The sequence below is a fragment of the Carlito syrichta genome, unplaced genomic scaffold, assembly GCF_000164805.1.
Source record: "Carlito syrichta isolate Samal-C Ts95f unplaced genomic scaffold, Tarsius_syrichta-2.0.1 Scaffold311583, whole genome shotgun sequence".
NCBI classification, from domain to species: domain Eukaryota; kingdom Metazoa; phylum Chordata; class Mammalia; order Primates; family Tarsiidae; genus Carlito; species Carlito syrichta.
The window spans coordinates 355,539-379,747 of NW_007255679.1; the positions used below are offsets into that span (position 1 = coordinate 355,539).

Here is a 24,209-nt window from a genome sequence, read left to right on the forward strand (position 1 = left end):
CCTGCCTTGTCTGTCTTGAGTAACAATAAGAATGTTAGTAGCCTCGTGGAGGCTACTAACTCTGGACCAGAGGTGGTAGCTATAATAAAATACTCATAGAAGAGAATGCCAGTTACTCATCACTAATTATTATTAGTGCCAGGGATGAACAGGATGCTTTACATTTATTAAGTTAAATCCTCATAGCAAACCTATGAGATAAATATACTTATCCCCTCGCTTTTGTAATGAAGTGGAGGCTTGGAGAAATGCCGTCACCTGCCTGTGATCACAGAGCTAGTAGATAGAAGACCGAGTCACAAACCCGGGTTCTGGCCCTTCCATCTGAGCAGTGGGCTGGTGCCTGTCTGCAACGTCATGCAGCCTCTCTCTTTCCAGTTCCTGGTCTGTTGGGCTCACACCATAAATATATAGTGGAGAAAAGCCCTCTTTTGAGCTATCCCATGCTCACTGTTGTATACCCCACACGATGCTAGACACAGAGCAAGTGTCCAGGCAACATGTGTGAATGGAGACAGGGCAGAGCCATCCCTGTGTCAAGTCAGGTGCACACAGCCACCCCTGGGCTCTGTAGGTGTCTTCCCTTGTCTTAGCATCAAAACCCTGCCCTCTTGACATGTTGGGGCAGGAGGAGACCCAGGGAGGAAAGTTTTATTCTGATCTTACTTCCAGAATGTACATATGATTCGGACACAGTCTGACAATGGAGAGTGCCATATTTTTTACATAGTCCACCCCTGAGTGCCAAGGTGCTAGGCCAGGGGAAATGGAGTAAATGGGTACAGGAAACCCTCAGATCTTGACATGGGCTGTTGTGAGGATGGGTGTGTTGAGAGTGTCTTGGGGATGACTTAAGATCCTATGGTCTTGTAAGACAGCCCTGCAGAGGTGATGTTTAAACTGAGCTCTGAATGACATACCGGAGCTAGACATGAGAACATCTGAGAGGAGGACTGGCCTCACTAAGAATGGGCATATGTGTGGAGGGACAGAGACAGTAAGAACATCTTAGTCCTGGAGCATCAGGGCCAGGGCAAAGATGTGTAGGAGATGCATTAGGACAGAGGCCTTGCAGGCTGGAAGGTAGGGTTGGGATTTTATTACAGGTGCAGGGGACAGCTTCTGAGGGACCCAGTCAGACTGACATGTTTAAAGTTTACTCTGATCATGCTATGGACAGCAGACAGTAAGTGGCATGTGTGAAAAATGGGAAATAGGAGGTCATTGCCTGAGTCCAGGTGAGAAATGGTTGCCTCTGAAGTGAGTGGAAGGAGTACAGGTGGAGGTGAGTGTGTGGATCCTGGAATGCTTTCTAGGTGGACTCCACAGTTCTGTGTGTGTGTATGTATGTATGTATGTGTATGCATGTATGTATTTGTGTGTCTGTATATGCATGTGTATGTTTATATATGTTCAAGTGAGACCCAAAAAGTGGAATTTATTTATAAAAAATTTTGTATTTATTCTTACATGTTTAAACTGCCGTCACTTTCAAAGTATTCTCCGTTTGATGCAATAGGCCTATCAAGACTCTTTTTCCACTGCTCAAAACAGTTTCTGAACTTGTCAGTTCTTATCCTTTTAGTGCTTCTGCCATTTTTTGTTTCACCTCTTCCACATCAGCAAAATGTTTTCCTTTGAGGGCTTTTTTTCACTCAGGATAACAACAACAAAAAAAGGTCATTTAGGGCAAGATTGGGTGAATAGGGAGGGTGGGGTATGAATGTCATGCTATTTTTGGTCAGAAACTACTGAAACATTCAACTCACTGTGGGCAGGTGTGCTTGTAAATCAGCCATCATGAAATGGACAAATGTGTTGAAAGAATCTCCAAAAAAATTTACTGAAGTCAAATGCAGCCCCTCACAACAACACTAACTGGTACATGGATGCCAATGGGTTCCTAGAACACTCACCTAGCCGGGGAAGCCTGTGCTGCCAAGGGTCCACCCTCTGAAAGATAATTCCAATTTTTCTGGCCCCCTCCTTCGTATGTGTCTATTTATGTATGTGTGTATATGCATGTCTGTGTGTCTATATATGTATGTGTGTCTGTACATGTGTCTACATATATATGTGTCTCTGTATGTGTGTACATGTGTCTGTATATGTGTGTGTGTGTCTACGTATGCATGTGCGTCTATACATGTATGCGTATCTGTATATGTATGTCGGGGGGCAGGGTTGGAGAGTTGGGGAAGGCTAAGTTGTGAAGGGTTCTTACTGGGCTTTGGCTTGTGTCTGCTGAGGTGTGGAAGAGTGGTTCTGAGGGAAGACACTAGTTGTGTTGGCCGTGTTGAGTCTGAGAGTTCTGCTGGCATCCAAGTGAGATGTCAATGAGTGGGATGAGATGGAGTGATATTGAGAAAGTGTGACAGTCCTTGACTTACTGACAATAGTTAAAGCTAGTGGGTCTTGAAACTACCCCAGGAGAGAGTGTAGAGAGAGGGGGTTCCAGGGCCCAAACCCGAAGTGCACCCCTTAGGTCAGAGGAAGGGGTGAGGCAACAAGGAAAGGGAGTGGTAGTGAGGTAGAGAGAGAAACGTCAGGGACATGCACTAAGCCAGGATAAGGTGTGTCTCAGGAAGAAAGTATACCCTGCTGTGTCAGGTGTCACCAAGAGGCTGCACGAAAGAGGAGTGGTGCCAGAAGGGGTGGTGCCAGAAGAGTGTATTAGAATTTGCTACCTCATGCCTCAGTGGCTGTGACAAGAGCATGCTCAGTGCAAGGATGAGGAAGGGAGCCCAGCTAGTGTGGGGAGACTGTGTGAGGTACTGAAACAGACTGTGACCTCAAACAGTTCCTTCATGATGACCAGATAATGTTATTCGACCTCGAAAAGGGGGGAAATTCTGACACTTGCTGCAACATGAATGAACCCTGGGGACATTATGCTAAGTGGAATAAGCCAATCGCAAAAAGACAAATACTGCATCTATCCATTTGTAGGCAGCTGGAGTAATCAAACTCACAGAAGCAGAAAGTAGAAGGGAAATTGGAAGAGGGAATGGGGAGCTATTGTTTAATGGTTGCAAAGTCTCAGTTTTGCACAATGAAAAGGGTTCTGGAGATGGATGGTGATGATAGTTATACAACTGTGCAAATGTGCTTATTACTATGGAATTGTATACTTAAGTGATTAAGATGGATATGTTATTTTATGTGTACTTTACCACAATTAATCAAATTAAAAATAAACTTTTAAATACGTAGTTAATCAGTCTGGAAGGTTCACTATTTAATAATAGAAGTTCTAGAAAAGAGAATAGAGTAAACATAGTAGAGGATATAATTTTAAAATAATTACATAAGATTCACTAGGGCTTGATCTTTCAGTTGAAAGGGAGTACTGAATGCCTATCAGAAAATGAAAGAAGACCCATATCTATGCAAATTCTCATAAAATTTCAGAATCTCAAGAATAAAAAAAAGCTTCCTTAAAGCCTGAGAAAAACATAAGGTATCCCAAAAGTAGTGAGAATCAAGAAACTTAGACTTTTCACAGCACCACTTGAAGGGAGAACACTGTGAGCAGTGCCTTCAGGGTTGAGGGGATTTTTTCCAACTTAGAACTCTGTATCTAGTCATGTTATCAATCAGATGTGAAGGTAGAATAAAGACTTTTTCTCAGACTTTACCTGTATGGTGACTACTTGTATACATAATCCTGAATTGTACCCCACATCTTTAAAATAGAAAAAAAAATTTAAAAAGACTCTTTTTTTTTTACTGAGAATGTTTATCTAACAAAGTCTTTCTTAGGAAGTTGCTTATGAATGTGTTTCAGAAAAAAGAAGACGTAAACTAGGACAGAGGAGGATAGGGATCCAGGACAGAGTTTATCCATTTATCCGTCCATCTGTCTATCCATCCACCTACCCAATAACCCATCCATTCATTCATCCACCTATTCATCCATCCATCCATCCATCCATTTATCTATCCAATCACTCATCCATCCATCCATCCACCCACCCGCCCATCCATCCACCCACCCACCCACCCACACATCCACCCACCACCTGTCCATACACTCATCTGTCTATCCAGCCATTGATTCATTCATCCATCTATACACCTGTCCATCCATCCAACCGTTCATCTATTCAGTTAATTTAATTATTCATTTGGCAGAATTGAGCAGGTATAAAAATTGTTTTGCCACCAAGAGTTCATGGAGCTGGGGGGGTGCTATCCTTTGTGTGAACTTAACTTTTACAGCCCAAGAATATTAGTATTGGAATCTTTGTACAGACCAACCCTCCTCTGGTGAAATCCAGAGCCTCAGAGTCCCCACCCTGCCCTGCTAAGTACAATCACAGCAGCATTGCTCTAGTGATTCTGTTTTCTCTGGAGTGCCAACAGCATGGTGACCAGCAACCCTCAGCCCCATCAGCCCTCTCTTGTCTGTAAGATCATCCAAATTGAACACTCAGTCTTTCAATTATTTTATTTTATCTTTACAACAACTTGGTAAAATGGGCAGGGTAGATGTTTTCATCCTGATTTTACTGGTGATATAATCAAGAGATAGAGAGGTTAGCGCTTCCTTATCATTAATACAGAATTGTGCCTTCTTCTGCAATGAAGGGAGTGGAGGGATCCTGGAGTCGGTGCCGGTGGCTGGTTCTGACCCAGCTCTGCCTCGGCTTACCCAGATGAAGACAAAGGCAGAGTTGTCTTTCATCAGCTTTATCTTTTTTTTTTTTTTTTTTTTTTTTTTTGAGTTGGAGTCTCACTCTGTCGCCCAGACTGGAGTGCAGCGGCCGCTCCCGGCCACCGCAGCCTCGACCTGCTGCGCTCCGGTGATCCTTCCGCCTCAGCCTTCCAAGTAGCTGGAAATACAGGTGCGCGCTACCATGCCCGGCTAGTTTTTGATTTATTGTAGAGATGAGGTCTCACCAAGTTGCTCAGGTGGGTCTCGAACCTGCGGGCTCAGGCAATCCACTCACCTCGGCCTCCCAAGGCACGGGATTACAGGCTGAGCCACCGAGCCCTGCTTCAGCTTTATCTTAATCGATTAATTAAGGAAGCCATTGGCACTGGACACCTCAGTAAGATAGCTCATGTCTCTTGTCCTTTTTTGGTTTGCTGTCTGTCAAGCTAGCATAGAGTTTGAGGTTACTGCAGACCTGGACTGAATGCAGCTCTGAAATCCATCAGTGACCTTGGATTAGTGACTCTACCTCTCTAAGCCTGTACCTCTGCTAGAAGTAATACCTACTTTGTTGGGAAAATCCAAGACGATTTATCTAAAGTTCTTAAAACAATTCTTCCTCTAGTCTGTTATAAAGTGGGGTCTACTCTGATGTCTGGAACGGCCTCGATGGCTGTATCCCTGGGCCGTGTTCTCATAGGGACTTCTGAAAAGCAAGGGAGGGGGCACAGTACATGAGACCCCTTGAGCACTCCACCCAGACCTGGCCAGCGTCACCTCTGCCATGTTCTTCTGGGCAAGGCAAGCCCAGGCATGACTCCCCACCCCCAACTCAGGAGGAGGGGCCACGGATGCTGTCTTATGGTGGGATGCTCCAGTAGCATGCCATAGGCATTTTTGCATGGAGGACGTTTCTGTTCCAGTCTACCACATTGTTATTCCACAGGAATGGTTGTAGAAATGAGATGATATCATGATCAATAACCATTTTTATGGTTCATATTTGTTTTCATTTTTGCTTTTGTCATGCTTTCATTCATCCACATTCATCCAGGGTTTGCCGTAAGGTCCGTGCCCAGAGAGTACGTGTGCCTGTGTGTCCTGCACACACAGCACCTCCATAGGTATGCTTGTCCATGTGGTAAGTGAGGGTTTTCCTGTCATACTGGGAAGGAGGAGACACAGTGTAACATGACTGTCTTCTCTGATTCCTCCCACTACCTCATGCTCTGGCCTGGAGGAAAAACAGGTCTTGAAACCAGAGCCATTGACTGCCCAAGATACCTCGCTTCCTGTTGGCTGCCTGTGCACATCTGTTTCTTTGCTCTGTGGGTTTCACTGCTGGGGGCCCCAGTGCCCAGCAGCATGTTTGGCCCTTAAGTCTCACAGGCAGCATGTGAGCCTCTGTACTGTAGTATGCACATCACAGCATGTGCAGGGGCATCTGTGCATTTGGGGGCTGTGCCTTTACAGACAGCCCTAGAGGTGCTTAGGGGAGCTAGGTGGACTGAGGTGTGGACGTAGAACATGACTGTCCCTGGAGGGAAGGGTGGGTAGACTATGAGTCTCAGAGGGAACAGGCAGCAGGATTTGGCACAGTAGACGAGACATGAGGCATGTTTATGTAGTTGCAGCAAAACCTGACCTGAAGGAGTAGCACCCCTGTGCCTCTCTTAACTTGGTGTCTACTTCCGACATTTTCTTCTCTTTTTCTACATATCCTCACTTTCTGTTTCTTTCTGTGACTCCGTTTCCCACTGCCTTTTCATCCTCTTCCTTTCTTATCAGCTGTTTTCATTCCATCTCAGCTGGCTGCACCTGACATCATCGCATGATACCTACAACTCACTCAAGTCCAGGGAGTGGTCTGGACTTGAAGAGGCTGTCCATGCCCACCACACTGAACCTGGCCTCCTCATGGCAGGCATGGGTCCAAAAGAAGAGCACACAAGGCCATTCGAGAGATACTAAGATGTGCTTTCGGGACATATAGCACATGACAGGCACCCACTTCAGTGCTTTTTAAGTCATTTCTAATTCTTCCTCAAACGACAAGAGAGGTTTTATTTGCAGTGTAAATAATAAACATGTCTGGAGAGGGTCAGTAGCTGGCCCTAGGTCCCCATGCTAGTGACTGCCAGTGCTACAGTCCAGGCTGTCGGAAGTCCACATGCCAAGCTTGTTTCATCACATACCTCCCAGTTGAGAAGGAAAAAAATTGAGGATCAGAGCTGTGAGCTGCCTTGCTGGGAACCACAGCATTCGGCTGCCTCTGCTTCTTCGGCTCAAGTAAGAAATCTAATCGGAGGATGGACTGCGGAGTCTCATCCTGGGGTTGTCAGGACACAGCTGGGACTCAAACCCATGTTCTGGCTTTCAGGATGTGGGGGCTGTAATGTATGATGATGGACCGAATAGATCTTCCTTTGTTCAGCAAATAATCACCAAGTCCCTGCCTGTACCAGTCTGTTCTAAAGTTTGGGTTGCTTCGCAGGATGAGAAAGACCTCTGCCCTCATGCAGGTCGCAAGCCAGAGAGAAGAAACAGGTAATAAACAGTAGACACGACAAGTGAATTGTGTGGTATGTAAGATGATGCTTGCTACCAAGACACAGTGGAGCAAAGCCATGAGTACTGGAAGCCCTGAGAGAGCAGTGTTGCATTTTTACACAGTGAGATCAAGCCTTATTGAGAAGGAAGCATTGGACAAAGCCTTGAAGGAAGTGAAGGGATTAGCTATGCAGGTAGAAAGGAAAAACAGGATGACTTGCTGGGGTGCTAGGTACCAGATGCAGGAGTTCAGAATTGACGTAGTAGCGTTTCCAGTCAGGATTGCAGCCATGTTTGTGATGAAAAGATTGGAGTCTGGATGCATTTGAAGGTAGAACCATCAGGTTTCCCCAATGGATTAGATGTGGAATACAAGAGAAAGAAGGGTGTCTACAATAAATCCAAGATTTGTGTCCCCAGTAGTGGGAAGTACAAGTTCCTATCATATGAAACATAGAAGACTACAGATGAAATGTTCTGGGGAGAAGCATGGGAGGTCCATTTTAGACATGCTGAATTTGAGATGATTATTAGACATACAAATGAAACTGTGGTGTCATCAGTTGCATGTATGATTCTGTAGTTCAGGAAGAAGACTGATCTGGAGGTATATTTTGGGATGTATTCCTCTACATTCATGGTAAGAAAAAGAAAGCTATGCAGCCTGGCGGAGAGCCCTGATGTGATGTGTGAAATGGAAATTAACACAGAGGGTGGTGAGCAGATTTGACAAGCATTTTTCCAAAAGCAGGACTCAAGAATCATTGAAAAAGATGATGATCGTCTGCCTGTGGCTTCAAATGAAAGAGCGTTCTAAGTCATCAATGCTGATTAGCAATGGTGTGGCCTATTTCACAAGATACTTTACCTGGTGCTATGAATTTTCATGGAAACTCTTGAATCTTGATTGATGTTTTCCCAATTTTGTGTAGCTCAAAAGAGAAAGAGAGAGAAAAAAAGAAAAAAATATGTTTTCATTTTGGGTATTGACATTTGGTCTTTATCCAGTAAAGTTGTTTGCACACATACACACGCATATCTCCCTTGATATATTTATCATAGTCCAGGTTTATTAGCCACCATCACAGATATCTTAAAGTGGATTGGATTCTTGCATTAGGTTTAAACTTATGCCACTTGCTTACTGAGATTCATTGAAAACATTCAGTTTCTGTGAGTCTCTGGTTCTCAGCATTTAGGAAGTTGAAAGGCCATTAATAAAATTTGATATGTACAAATTAAGTGAAAACATTGTCTCTGACCAACTTTACTTACTTTTTTTTTTTTTTAAATGACACTCCAACAATGATGTCTTAAAACAAAAATTCTCAAACTGATAGTCACAGGACTCTGTTACACTCTTAAAAGTTGTTGAGGACTTCAAAGAGCTTTTGTTTACATGGGTGGTGCAAACATGGGAGAATAACAAATACACTGGTTAATAAGCGTTTCAGAATAAAATTGGAGTTCAGAAAAATCTACCTTCGGGAGAAGAGAGCCTGAGTTTGATGAAAGTTCATTTGAAGAATGAAAATCCAAAGCTTTGGATTTTCTCTAAGTTTAGTATGAGCCAGTGATATGAATTGTTAATAATAAAGGCTTAGGCTTCAATAATATGTCCCATGCTTGGAGCTACCACATTTAGGACACTGCTGTTTGAAGGAAATATGAACATGCTACAGTTCACTATGAGGAAGGTCAGGAAGTGAGAAGTCTAAAGTCAGTATCCTGTGAGGAACACTGAAGAAACTGAAAACGCCTCACATATGTTTGGAAAAGTCCTCCTAGCTTCTTGCCCATGACAGCTGCTCAAGGGTTCTTCTTACGTATACGAAGGGATGAGCATTGCAATGTGGGAAGCCTGGTGAGAGCCAGTGATATCGGAGTGGTGGTTAAAGATGGAAGACGGTGAAGAAACACAATACATATTTCTCTTTCTTTCACCCAAAAGGAAATGTGTTTACTTTTACCTGGAAACTTTCTGGCACTGAGATGCCTTCTCTTGGGGAGGCGTAAAGTTTAGAAGCCTCACCTCTCATAAGATATTTTGGTCCAAACCCAAGAATGACCATTAGTAAGTAAATTTCATAGGCTGTTCTGGATACTTCATACAATAGACAAGATGGCTTTTTAAAATTTTCTAACCATGAAAGGATTAAGATGACAAAAAAATGGCATTATCAAGTACTTTAAAATTAATTAATCCAGAGGCCAGGTATTCTGTGAACTAGCTCATCCTTTCCAATATTTAGAGATACTTTTTGGGGTGCGTGAACATTAAAAGCTGCTAGAGTTGACTTTGATGATTTGTTTTATGTCTGTGTTTCTTCCTCCTCCTCTTTCTTTCCACTCCTCCTTCTCTTTCTGCAATCTTGAGTAATGACACAATAGAAGTCAGTAAAAGAGAGGCCTGGGAACTAAAGAAAGGACATTACAAGATAGTCAGGAAAGACAGAGGTAATCCTTAGCACTTGCTCGTGCTTGCTTATAATGAGATACTAAAAATATGTTCACCACTTTTTGAAATTTGGCCATAAAGCTCACTTTGTACTGCTAATAGATGTAAATGGTCTCAACGTTCTCTGTTTTTCACAGTCAGCCAACTGGGCTTCATGTCAGCTCACCTAGTTAAGAGTTTGTTCAACCACTGGGAAATTTTAATTGCAGTGTTCTCTTATAAACCAAAACTCAGTAAATTAAAAGAGAATTTATATTATAAACAGATAAGTTAAGAGATAATTGAATTACAAAATAAAATTTAACTTTAAAGTCTTTTTGTTTTATGTTCTTTTAATTTTAAATTTCTTTAAAGCATTTAAGTATTCTGTTACCTAGCAGAAAAGTTTCAGGTTTACCTTGGAGAACTTAGAACTTAGTGCTTAAGAGTTCTTTCCAGTTAAACACAAATCAGAAATTTCTATAAAACATAGCTGAAATTATTGTATAAGAGTACATTTAAATAGAAACTACTTGCAAAAAAAAGAGTAATTTGCAAACAACCTTTTCTGCAGGAATAGTATGAGGTCTTCCTATAAAACAGAAGGCAGAGGTACCTGGAACGCACTGCCAGTTTGGTCACAGCAAGGCCTGGACCAGTTCAGGAGGAAATGTCAGGAATTCTGTGTGGAATCACAAGGCGTAGGGGTTGATATAACAAACCGCCTTGGCTCTCTCAGGACCACAAAACAAACCAAAGTTGTCTCCATGGAGAGCTTGTGCTGCTGGGTACAAGGAAGGGTGAGCATCAGTGGTGCCCATGGCCCTGCACCTTGGCCCATCAGTGGACCAGTCATCAGCTCAGTGCACATGGGCTTCACATCTGCTTCTTGCTGCTCCAAGTGGTACATAGAAGTGAGATTCAGAACAAATGAAAGTTGACTCTTAGAGTCCAGAGGGGAGCGACATGGGGAGCAGGAGGGTGGGAGCAGGGGGCCAGAGGGCCAGAGTCATTAAGGCTCTTAGCAAGTTATCATGTAGCAAATGGATCACCATTTCTTAAGGAAGCCAAACTGCATATGTTGCCATCTGATGGAAAGAGACAGTGGCCATGAGCAGTAAGAGTCTTTTTCCCCCTTGTGTGTCATCTTGCTGGATCATGTGGAGGCATCTCTGTGGCCTCACAAGATTCTAACAGCCCATTTCCAATGCTTGGAGTAATACCAAGTCACTACCTAGCAAGAGTGTCTTCTGCAAGAAGAGCATTAGCCTCGGAATCGCCAACTTGATGGTGAAAGGAAAACTTGATATGCACGCTGGCACACTGGCCTGGTAGACTGGCCTGGAGCTGGGAAAGTCTCCCCTGGAGCCCAGCTGAGGTGGGCCTCACTCCTGGGACCTGATCAAGTTCAAGTAGGACCTTCCAGGGAGGAGTCGATGCTGTGCTGTGTAAGCTCTGCTCTTCTGCCTTGCCCCTACCTACCTACAGCCTCTGTGATCTGTGTCTAGGAGCTTCCAAGAGATGTGACTCGCTTAACTTGCAGGAAACTTGTGATAGTCTCTGGGTAATGAGGTGTCAGCTACAATCTCCTTCAGCTAATCTGAAGGGAAATTTCTAGAGCGGGAAAGAACCAGATGCAGAGGTGCTGACTTAGGGAACATGGTGTAAGCACGTTTCTAGTTAAAAGATGAAACATTTGAGTCTCCTAATCATGCAAAGGCAAGAAAGTGATGATGGGCAAAAAGAAAAACACTACACATCAACAACACCAATAAATTTATTCATTGATACTCCATACGTGGGGCCCTCTCATCGTAATAGGGAACACGGTCAACATGGCTTCACATAGAGGCTAGGAGTGTGGCTGCAGCTGGGACACCAGGGGGAAGGATGGTGGGCAGGCAGACACGTTTGATTAAGAGTCACATACGCAGGGCATACAGCAGGACAGAGCAACAAGGGCTGTACTTGAAAGTCACTGCTGATCGAATAGCCAGATGTGTCCATGAACACTTTCATTTCATTCATTCATTCACTTACTATAGATGCATACCGCATCTATTAAAATCCAAACACTCTGGGAGCTGAGTAATAACAGCCCTTACACTCCCATCCTCACTGGATGTTCTAGTTACTAGGGCTGTAAAACGAGTTATTCCCAAACCCAGTGGGATTAGATAGCTATTTAGGATGCTCACATATTATATGACAAATTCACTCAGCACAGCAAGGGTGGCCATGTCTATTCTGGGACACTGGGGATCTCCACTGGAAGATTAAGGTTCAAAGGCTGCTGGCTGAGTCAACTGAAGTATGTTTACTCATGTGTCTGGTAAACACATACTTGGTGGTGGCTGTCAGCTGAGACCTTAGCAGGGGCACTGGCCATAGCCCCAGCATGTGGTCTCGGCTGTGGCCCAGGCCTCATCACAGGGTGGTGAGGGTGGAGAGTGAGTCAGGCAGAGGCTGCATCCTTTTAGGGCTGAGGGTTAAAAGTCATGCGCACCAACTCCATGGCACTTGTGGTCAGGTTGGTCACGTCCCTGCTACAGTTTGGGAGGGAGCATCAGCCCCAAATATCAGTGGAAGGAACCCCAGTCACATTGAGGAAAAGCAGACATGCATGTACATACATCTATAGGAATTCATGTGTGTGTGCATATATGTGGTAGGATTTATACGAAATCATATTTGGAAAACTCAATCTACCACGCTTAATAAGAGGAAAAGAAAAAATTATCACAGTACAAGGTAAAAAGTGATAAGCATTGCTTGTGATGATTTTGTAGTTGATGGCCCAAGGACATATATGACTAGAAATATATTCTACTAATAAAAATAATACCTGAGCATTATGCTTTCCAAACGGGAATCACTTGCACAATTCTTTCACTGTTCTTGCTCTTACTTTCTCACCATCTGTACTATTGTTTCCTTAATGTTTATTTCTTAAAATTGGTGCACTGAGTGGATGTGGGTTTTTTTAATCTAATTTGTTTTAAAAGCAAAGTAGATATAAAATTTATTTTTTCTGTAATTTATTTGCCATAAAAATAAAGGTGATCTTGACTATAAAAAAAATAAAACAGAACAGTTATTAAATGCTAGACTGCTTTTTGTTGATGTTTCTGAGACTAAAGCCAGCCCTCTCTTTGGCAAAACAAATCAAGACATGTTAGCAGTTGTCAGAAAGATATTAAAGCACCCTCACTGAATTAAGGCTCTCCTCTGCTTCTGTTTGAAAGACTGATGAAGTGATGGAGGTGCTGCCTCAGGAGATGGGCAGGGACTCTTCAGGCCACATCCTTGTACCACCAAGGCCCTTTAAGGCACTGTCAGTAAGACAGCCCTCTTTTTTCTAGACAGTAGAACTTTAGTCCAGCCTGCACCAATTTCCAGGGTGCAGAGGGAGTCCAGCATCTGACTCAGAGTGGGCACTGCTTAATTGACAAATGCATCTGTGATCCCGTTTGTCAGAAGCCGGAATCTTCTGTGTGTTTTTGTTTGCTGTGTTTCTTTTCTCCTAAATGCTTCCCTGAAAGTGTCAGGGAGCAATAGAAGACCTTAGCTTGCTGACTTCTCTGTATAGCCTTGCTGTCTTGTGACCTAATCACTATCCCTGCCTGTAGGTGGGACTGACTTTTGCTTTCCTTTGCAGTATTGTTGGTGTTCTAGACTTCACAAGGCACCCAAGTCCAGGTCCCCAGGCAGACTTGCCCATCACAATGTACAGGTATCTAAACCCTGTAACATTCATTCCTGAAATAGTACCAAAACCTGCTGGGACCCGTGTTGTGCTGGGCCTTGGAGATGTCAAAGTCAGAAAGAGACAGGCACCTCCTTGGAATACAGAGAAAGGCTCTCGGGAGCAGCTCTTTCACCCCTAAAACTTAATTAATGGCTTAGCAGCACCACTGTCTTGTTGCTGGAGTATTTAGAGGAAACTCCCTCCACTGCCCAGGGCCTCCTCAGGACCTTCCCCAGGAGAGGGTAGCTTGGGACCATCCTCACACTTCTCCACCTGGACTCCTTCTCCGAGGCTTTTAGCAGAACTGAGAAGGTATGCAGAGACTAGGGAAGGGCAGGAACCAAACACTTCTAGCAGGAACTTAGCTGGGGCCTCCACTGTACTCAGACTTTCTCAGTCGCACCCTCCGAGGTTTGGCCCGCCACTGACAGATCTCCTTTCCTTCTCTGTTTATAGTCAGCTGCGGTGAAGCTGTCTAAGCCGGTGGCTCTGTGGACCCAGCAGGATGTCTGCAAGTGGTTGAAGAAACACTGTCCAAGTCAGTATCAGATCTACAGCGAGTCATTCAAGCAGCACGACATAACTGGTAAAGTGTACAATGTCCAAGATATCCACTCCTCCCCTCCCATCCCTACAGCCCTCCATTCTCCCCATGAAGCAGCTCCTTACCATCATCTCTTGGCTTGGGTTTACTTTAAAAGGGGTGATCAATTCCAGATCCCTGGGAGCCGAGCTACTTGATATCCCATGTGGTTATTAGAGAAAATGGGATTTTGTGCATCCAGGATAAAAGTGTGGGAATAGGGTGTGGGATTGGGGGATCCTAGAGGAAGCAAGAGCATCTTCATCCTGGAGAAAAGGGAAAGGGAGTCTTTCAGATTAACTTGGCTTCAGGGTCACCACGTAGATCTTCCAAGTAGCAAAGGCTTCTAGACAAGGAGATTACTTTTTGCCGCTTTGGATATAAGTGTATTGACTCTCTTGACTTGGTTGTTGTATCCAGTGACCAAGAGCCCCTGGTGGAAAGCCACCCTCCCCGCTGTGCCTGTCCTCTGTCCCCTGGTGCCCCATGGCAACATTCTGTGTCTGCTCAAGATGTCCTAAGTCTCTGAAGTGAAGTGTAGTAATACTCACAACCCTGGAGTTGATACTTTCAAGGCACAAATTAAGACTGCACTAGGTTAAGGGTATGTGAGCATTACATGTGGAGGTCAGGAGGTACCTGGACACAGAAACTCCAGCTGTCCTGGACTGTCAGGGCCCTTCAGAGTGCGTCTGTCAGCTGGAGGGTGAGTGGCTATGTGGTCCAAAGACACCCACCCGGCAGCTCAACATAGTCATGGGTCTCTTCTATTTCCTGCCTCACCCTCAGATTCAACAGACCAAGCAGTGAGGCAAGACTGTGGACACTCTGCACCAAGCCATGTGACTCCAGGGGAGATCATGTCAAGTTCTGAGTAGGGTCCAGGGCCTTCCTTCTTTCTGGGAGAATGCTGACACCCTGGTAGAAAGGTGACTTGCCTGGTGGGAAAGTGACTTGCTCAACACTAGATGCCAAACCTCTTTCCAAGCCCAGTATTTCTATCCAAAACAGCCTAACCTCTCTGGTGCTTCTGGTCATTCCTGTTACTTTGAAAGGGAGTCATGAAGCAGAAAGTGCTTCTTTCTGTAGCTCAGTTCTTTCCCTGTAGCTGTGAGGTCTGAGAAGGGTCACTTCACCTCCTGAGAGCAGAAACTAGTTGATGGTTTTCAAAATGTGTTCCATGAAGGCCTTGAATGCCAAAGGGACACATGTGTGCTTTGGGTAGCATGGGTGTGTCAACCAAAGCAGCTCCCTGTGTGTGTTTTATACATTTGAATCATACAGAAAACTAGATGGGTTTAAAAGGGGTTCTAGCTCTAAATGTCTAAAAATTGCTGAGCTGAACTATCACAGAGTCCTGTTGACCATGCTGATATAATGTCTAAATATAGAAGGACAAACCCAACGGGACTCAGGCTAACTTGATGATGAGAGGGTGGAAACCTCCTAACTTAAGCAAAAGTGGCCCTGTACACATTCGCTGCCCCCCCCCCCAGTAAAGCGAATGGTCCCGTCTGATGAAATTCCTGAAATCCTGAAGGCAGTGTGGGCCACTCAGCTGAGGTTCCACAGGTCCAGATCCCATTGCTTTGTCCCTCCCTTAAGCATGTAAGAGCCCATAAGTGTCAGTTATGCCATCCTGGAAGTCATCTGTTTCTTAGTACCATTTGCCTGGTGTGGTCTCCATCTTCAGTAATGGCTGCATAATGTCCCTTAATGCCTGTAGAGCCTCTTTCATGATCCCATTTGAAGGCATGTTATCTTTTATTAGGGTAAGAGTTAGGAGATCCCCTTGGGGGAAGGATAAGCACTTATAATGGTTTGGAGAGTATGAGGCTCACACTCCACAGAAGTAAGTATCTGTGCTTCAGTGCTCATGGATAAATGGTAGGATAGTGTTTGACTGAGGTCCGTGTTCCACAGTTGTCATATACTTTGGGTGATACCCCTGGTCTTTATGAAACACCCTGGTGTTGGCAAGTTGCAGCTTCATTGGGACCTTGGGCAGCTCCTTAATCTAGGCAAGTTATTCATCCTCCCCTCCTCATCTCCAAAGCAAAGCCAACACTAGCACCTGTCAGAGAGACACTGTGAGGATCCAGTGAGGTATCCTGGGCACACCAAAAAGCTCACTGTGTGTCGGCACCTCAGTGTGTGGTGTTGTGAAGACCCGGTGAATAACCTAGGACACCACCGAGCTTACAGTGTGTCAGTGCCTCTGTATGTGGCATCGTGAGGACCCAGTGAGATAGCCTCACATACCACCAAGTTTACTGTGTGTTGGCACCTTAGTGTTTAGTGTTGTGACGACACAGTGAAATAACCTCAGATACCACTGTGCTCACCACATGTCAGCATCTCTGCATGTGGCATAATGAGGACTCTGAATTAGCCTAGGACACCACTGAGCTCACTGTGTGTCAGCTCCTCTGTGTGTGACATCGTAAGGACCCAGTGAGATAGCCTAGGATACCACTGACCTCACCATGTATCAGCATCCATCTCTATGCATGGCATCACGAGGACCCAGTGAGATAGCCTAGGACACCACTGACCTCACCATGTATCAGCACCTCTATGCATGGCATCACGAGGACCCAGTGATATAGCCTAGGATGCCACTGATCTCACCATGTGTCAGCACCTCTGTGCATGGCATCACGAGGACCCAGAGATAGCTAGGACACCACCAAGCTCACCGTGTATCAGTGCCTCTGCATGTGGCATTGTGAGTACCCAGTGAGATAGCTGAGGACACCACTGGGTTCACTATGCATTGACACCTCTGCGTGTGGCATCATGAGGACCCAGTAAGATACCCTGGGCACCCAGTAAGATACCACTGAGCTCACTGTGTGTTGGTGCCTCTGTGTGCATCATTGTGAGGACCCAGTGAGATAGCCTGGGCGAGCCACTGAGCTCACCATGTATCGGCACTTCTGCATGTGTCCTTGTGCTGTCATTCATGTCAAGACTCACCGGGAGATGTTGAAAACATGTAGCTACTTCACTCTCAGGGCAGCCTGGTAAGAAAAGAAAGCAGGGCATTATTTGGGGACTTGAGGACAGAAAGGATGATTTCAGGTTAACATTTGTCCACATCTTTGACAGTTGCCTGTCTGAAGCCTCTGAAGACCCCTTTGTCTCGCTGTTCTCCAACTGGCCTCTCCCAGGATGAACATAAAGTGCCCAAATGACCACAGGTGCCAAGTGGCTAGAAACTCACTTCCGGGAAGTTTGCCAGCCTGTGGCTACCAGTTCTGGGATGCTGACAGCTGTGGGAATCCCAAAACCCTCATGGGCTGCAAGCAGCATGGCAGAGAGGCCTGTACATATCATGACGTTGAGACAGAGCAAACCCCAGGCAGGTAGCATTGGCATGATGCAGGATGGTGGGTGCTTGCAGGCACAGGTCACCACCCAGAACTGCAGTGGACTGGGTGACTGTGGAGAGGAGATGAAGCCAGCACCTATCCTAGCACAGCCTGAGGATAGTTCCTGACTGCAGAGAGCACATGATGACCCTGAGCTGCTGCTTCCCTAATGGTAAAACTCCATGCACGAGGGTTGACCTAGCCTGGCTTTGTCATTCAGCATGGGAAGGAACACCACGGGGAGCCAAGTGGCCCAGGCTGGTCAACACCCAGCTTACTTGCAAGGATGCCCAGGGACACTCAGGGCCAGCTGTGTACGCCAAGTTCTCCTGGGCTGCAGTTCTGCTTTCCTTATAGAAGGGCCTCCATTCCTGCTGGGCAGACACATGGCGCCCGTGCCCTTGGAAACACTCTTGATGGGGGGACCTCAATGGGAAAGAGAAAAGAGCATATATTCACTGAAACAAGAAGGTGAAAGGGGACGTGGGCTTTGTGATCATGGGTCTGAGTCAGATCCTCCCCACTCTCCCCCCAGCTTCTAACATGGAGGAGCGATGTAACATCACATACCTCAGTCTCCTGTCAGTCACCTGAGAAGGTTATTCATCCTTCCCTGGAAGCATTGTTGGGAGGATGACCTGGGATGGCGTGTCACACCCGATACAGAGTGGACATTCGTCCCTCCATCCCTCTACCCAGCACATGTGTACGGCTGTGCCTCATGTGCTGGCTGTGGGAATGTGTGTGAGACCATCAGCAGTCCTGCAGAGAGACATGGGCTTCATAGAAAAACATGCATCGACGTCCATAGCATGGCACCCATAGCATAGCGGGGCTAACTGACTCGAGGGAGCTGTTCTGTAACTGAGTTGCGGATAGCTGAGAATAGTGCAGCATCTTTCTTAGTGTGGCATCATTCTTGTCCATCCACATGTAAGTTCCATCCATCGAGATCTCTGGCCTTCCTGCCACTGTGGGACAGGCGTACTTCTCCTGCTCACACGTTTCGTCAGGCCTTCCCAGCCTCCAGCCTTCCTGGCCTCTGTCCCTTCTGGTCTCCAGCCTCGTTCTCTGGCTTCATCCTCCTTGGAGTTCCCGTAGCATCTTGCCCATTTCTTCACCGATGAGCTGAATTAAGACCATAAAGATGTGTTCATGATTGTATTAGTATGAAAGGCATGATTTTAACCTTTTTAAAAATTGCCTTTTAACCTGATTAGTTGTTTAAATGTTCTGTATTTATGTTTTTACAAATAGCTCCACTATATTAACATTTCTCATATGCATTTGAAGGGCATTAAATTCTAAACAAATTTTCCCCCCAGTTGCTTCAAAGCCTAAGAAAACTTTAGATATGTTTTAACCCACCAGGTTTCAAAACCTTTTTCTAATTTTCTATTAGAATTTCTGATAATTCCATTGTATCCGAAGGCACCCCGCTGTTTGGTGGCAGATGCATTTAATCAGAAGAGAAGGTGCCGTCACCTCTCCTCTTACCCATGGGGGATACGTTCCAGGACCCTCAGGCAGGCCTGAGTCCGTGGATGGTGCTGAGCTCTGGGTTTCCTGCATATTCCTATTCGTGTATACCTGTGGTCAAATTTAATTTATAGATTTATAAATGAGGCGCAGTAAGAAATTAGTACAAATAACAAATAATAACAGAACAATTATAACAATTTTCTGTAATCAAAGTTACGTGAATATAGTCCCTGCATGCCCCTCACACCCCTTTCTCTCTCTCCCCACCTACCCCTCGCTCTTTGTACTGCATTCACATATTTTCAGACCACAGTTGACCACAGGGGACTACAGAGAGCAAAATGTGGTTGCGGGAGGCTCCAGTCCTAGCATTAGCCCCTGAAGAAGCACTCCTCAAAAGGGGTAAGACACTGGAGAGATGTCAGGACATGCAGACTGAAACCACCAGGCTAGGTATGAAGGGAAGAAGCATGTGGCTTTCTGTGCCTAAGAGGCTCCCCTGACTCCACAACCTGGCAGATGCTGGCAAGTGGCTTCTTGAGTGGTACAAGCTCACAGACAGTGTTCAGCCTCTCTTGCATGGGCCTGTGGAGGTGTCAACTCCTGCTCTGCCTGGTGGTGGGTGCTGGAGTTACCTCCATTGCCTAGCTTTAAGGCATCCATGCACAGGTCTCCTCCTCTGCCAAGTCTGATTTCCATAGGCAGAGTGTTCTGGTTCCCAGGACACAAGTGTTTATAAGAGCTCCTTTGCTTGTGTGTAGACTGTCTTGGTCTACCCCATGGAACAAGTACCCTCAGATGTCTGCAGGAGAAGACAGCTATCATGCAGGGTTTCTGCAGATGTCTAGGTTGATCTGTCATGTTTCTAAATGGTCTACAGAACAAATGGTTACCTCTATCCTGTCTTGTGCTTCAGCTATGATTCTCTTTCTCCTGTTGAAGTCCCTCTGAACTGCAGCATCCTGATGTCCAGCCACTCAGCCTGTGCTGCTGAATGAGGGAGCCATGTGTCTTTTGGAGGCCTCTGGAATGTGGCACTGGACCCTGGCTGCATCGTTCTCCTTCTGCTGGTGCTCCTGAGCTGCCCACCCTGACCTGTCGTTGTCTTCTGCGTAGAGCCCAATGGGGTCTGTGATTAACCAGTGTCCGAAGACACAGTGTGGTGTCCCTGAGAGTACACGCACATGTGTCGCTCCCTGGGCCTCATCTGCACATTTCCTGTCTGTGCAGCTCCCCCATTACTATGCTCTGCTTTTCTCTGTCTTTTTTGTCTGCTACATTTCTCTTTTGTGTGAGTTGTTCTATACTTTTATTGAAACTTGAGCATAATTGTATATCTACGGATAAAGTTCTTGCCATCATTAGAGTACAAGTTGTTTTTCCTCCATTAATTTTCCAATAGAAGCATTTCTTCTTCATTTTCAACCCTTTTGATAGAAAGCTTGCTAACTTTCTAACTTGCTAACTTTTAAAAAAATATTCTTCAGCATTCTTAAGCCAAGGCTACTGAACTATTTTTACTTGATGATTCAGTGTAATAGACTTCCAAATGTTGGAAATGACCTAAGTTGTCACCCAAATATTTATAAGGTCCATTAAAAAAGTACTCCTTTCAGTGAAAACAGGAGTTAGGTAAGTGGATGTCAGAGTATCAGTGTCATTTCTTATCTCTGGAGACACTTGAGATCTTTAGACAAGGTACTCTTCTAAGGATGTCTTCTCTTTGTGTGAAGCTGCCCTGCTATGGGCACACCTGGGCACTGCCACTTCAGCATCTGGTGAACCAGACTATGTCAGGACATAGGCTGCATGAGAGGACAGAGCTTGGGCCAGGGCTGAGGGATGCCAAAGGGATGGCAGGGGTCCCTAGTCAGGGAAGCCCCTCCACAGGGAGTGGGGAGCGTAGTGACTCAGTGCCCATCCACCCAGCTACACCTCCCCGTGTGGCCTTCCCAGCACCCCCGCTGAGTGCCCCTCCGGTCTCTGCTTAAGAACCTCCAGAGTGAGCATTTCATGATTTCAGAAGACAGCATATTTTCCATTCAAGATTGTGGATGATGGCAGTGGGACAGTTTGGTATTTGGTTATGCATCCTTCCTCATACTCTGAGCTGCAAGCCTGTTAAACTGTGTCACAGAACTCTCAAATGGTACACTGTGCCAACCTCAAACCACCCATTCACCTGAATAATTCCAAATTTCCTTTTCACTTGGGCTTAAAGCCACCTCCTACAGAATGCTTTCCTTGCTCCTCCTCATATGGATTGGGCATCCCATCCTCCTGTACCTCCCAGCATGAGGCCTTGTGGTAAGACTTGTCACATGAGGTTGGTAGCTGAGACGTTTAATAAGAAGACTTATACTGAGGGTTAGCTGAAGACCACCCCTTGGTCCTGTTTAGGTTCCCAGGTTGGACACCCTTGCTGAAGAAGCCATTGACGACCGCCCCATTAGGGTCTAGCTGCTGGGTTAGCACAGTGTGGTGCCATCTCCCAGCCTTCATTTGTGCCAGTGAGTGTTGGTTGGCTATCCCAAACACCTCCTCCTTCATCCTCAGTAGATGTCTTTCTTTCTGCTCTGCTGGGAATGTACAGGCCACCACCTGGGATTGCCCTAAAGTGTTTTACCTTCTAGCCCATCTGTCTGCTCCTTCTTCCTTTGTTTTGGAAGACATGCCCGTGTCCCTTCTACAGACAGCCTTCTCTGCCTCTGCCATAGGCTGACGTCCCCTATATCCTCTGGATGTGTGTTTCCTCATTCACATCTTTAGTCTCCTACACTGTCAACTGTCTCCTCTCAAAACAGTATCAATCTAGCCCCTGGTCCAACCCATTTATATTCATATCATTAATTTTGTTAAATCATAGTTAATTAATTCATTTAAAAATGTGTATAGTCCCTATCACATTCCAAGTAGGACACTACACCCAACAACTTCAGAGTACTCACTCTTCTCAAGTTCGTGAGAATTATTCATCCTTATATACTGTGAAGAGAGACCGACCCCAAAAAACTGGAATTTATTTATAAAAATTATATGTTCTTACATTTTTTTTCTCAGTCACCTTCAAAGTATTCTCCGTTTGATGCAATACACCTATTGAGATGCTTTTTCCACTGCTCAAAACAGTTTTTGAACTCAACAATTTTGATGCTCTTAGTGCTTCTGCCACTTTTTATTTTACCTCTTCCACATTGGCAAAACATGCTTCCCTTTAAGGACTTTTTTTCATCTGAGAAAACAACAACAAAAAAATGTTGCTTAGGGTGAGATCTAGTGAATAGGGAGGGTAGAGCACAGGGGTTATGTCATTTTTGGTTCAAAACTACAGAACACTCAGGATGGTGTGTAATGGTGTTCTTGTAAATCATACATCATGAAATGGGCAAGCATGTTGAAAGGATCACACACACAAAAAAATTAGCCGAAGCACAGCCTCTCACAACACCGCTAGTACACTGATGCTGATGGGTTCCTAGAACACTTACCTAGTAAGAGAAGCCTGGACTACAAGGGATCTGCCTTCTAAAAGATAATTCTAGTATTTTTAAGATTTCCCTCATATATGCTAGGCCATCAATAAGTCTCAAATTTTTAAGAAACGGATTCTTATAGGGTACATTCTCTGACCACAACAGAATTAAATTAGAAGTCATTAACAAGATACCTATAAATTCCCTAATACTTAAAAACTTTACATACATTAAAGACTACTCTGGTGAAGAAAAAAATCACAACAAAAATTAGAAAATATTATAAACTGGTAATAGAAACAATATTTCAAACATTTGTGTGGTACAGCTACAGCAAAACTTAGAAGAAAATCATAGCATTGAATGTCTATATTAGAAAAGAAGAAAGACTTTATGTCAATGAATGAGATTTTTACCTTAGAAGTTAGAAATTGAGGCCAGGCTCTAATTCCAGCAGGCTGGGAGGTCAAGGCGAGTGGATTGCCTGAGCCCGTGGGTTCAAGACCCGCACAGGCAACTTGGCGAGACCTCATCTCTACAATAAATCAAAAACTAGCCAGGCATAGTAGCGCATACCTGTAGTTCCAGCTACTTGGATGGCTGAAGCGGAAGGATCCCTGGAGCCCTGCAGGTTGAGGCTGTGGTGGCCAGGAGTGTGCCACTGCCCTCCAGCCTGGATGACAGAGTGAGACTCCGACTCAAAAAAAAAAAAAGAAAAGAAATTGAAGAGAGAGCACACTAACCCCAAAATACGTAGAAGGAGAGAAGTAATAAATTTAAGAGCTTAAATCAATGCAATAAAAATGTACAAGAGAACATTTACAAATGTAAAGTTCGTTCTTTGAAAATATCAACAAAATTGACAAATGCTTAGCTAGACTGACTGAACAAGAAAAAAGATTAGGAATGAAGGTGGCTTTTCACTAAATTTTTCTACATGCTTTAAAACAAGTTTATGCCAATACACTAACAGCTTATATGAAAGGAAAAAATTCCTTTAAAAACATAACTTGAAACTGACTTAAGATGGATAGAAACTAAATAGCTGCATATCTTTCAATAAATTAATTTTTCTGAGAATATCTCATTTTTTTAAAAAGTCCAAGCTCAGAAGATGTTTCTAGTGAATTCAAAGAGTTAAGAAAGAATTGAAGCCAGGCTCGGTGGCTCAGCCTGTAATCCCAGCGCTTTGGGAGGCTGAGGTGAGTAGATTGCCTGAGCCCATGGGTTCGAGACTCCCCCAGGCAAATTGGCAAGACCTCATCTCTACAATAAATGAAAAATTAGCCTGACGTGGTAGCGCACACCTGTAGTTCCAGCTACTTGGAAGGCTGAGGTGGAAGGATTGCCAGAGCCCAGCAGGTCAAGGCTGTGGTGGGCAGGAGCGGCCACTGCACTCCAGTCTGAGTGACAGAGTGAGACTCCAACTAAAAAAAAAAAATGCTAAACTTAAATTATTTCAGGAAATAGGGAAAAAGGGGAGTACTTCTAAACTGTTTTTAAGAAGCCAGAATAACCCTGATACAAAAACCTGACAAAAGTATTACAAGAATGGTATGGTCTAGACTAATATTACTCATCAACAAAGACAGCAAAGACCTAAAACTTCTTGACGAAATATAAATACAATATAGCCTAAGAAAAAATTCGTGTATACATACATACCATAGTCAACAGAGGAGAGGGCTTTGAAGAAATAGTCTAGGAATTCCATGACTAGGGAAGGGAGAAAGAAGCAGGGATGGGAATAAAGCTCTAGTTCTGCAGGATAGACAGAACACTGCTAAAGGCCACATTCCAGAGACACAGGTCCATATAAAGACCCAGCCTCAGAAAACTCAATATATCTACTCCATAATCTACCATCCACTAAGAAGCCTGCAGTAACAATAGCAGTAGAATAGA

General features: G+C 44.7%; 1 protein-coding gene across 1 annotated transcript in view; it reads left to right on the forward strand.

Annotated features, from left to right (window-relative positions):
- The window catches only part of LOC103271359 (sterile alpha motif domain-containing protein 12), a 216,688-nt gene that overhangs the window by 139,684 nt on the left and 52,795 nt on the right, over positions 1-24,209 (forward strand). Inside the window, exon 3 of the mRNA XM_008068833.1 lies at positions 13,849-13,978. Coding sequence (XP_008067024.1) covers positions 13,849-13,978 — 130 coding nt within the window. The remainder of the gene's footprint in view (positions 1-13,848; positions 13,979-24,209) is intronic.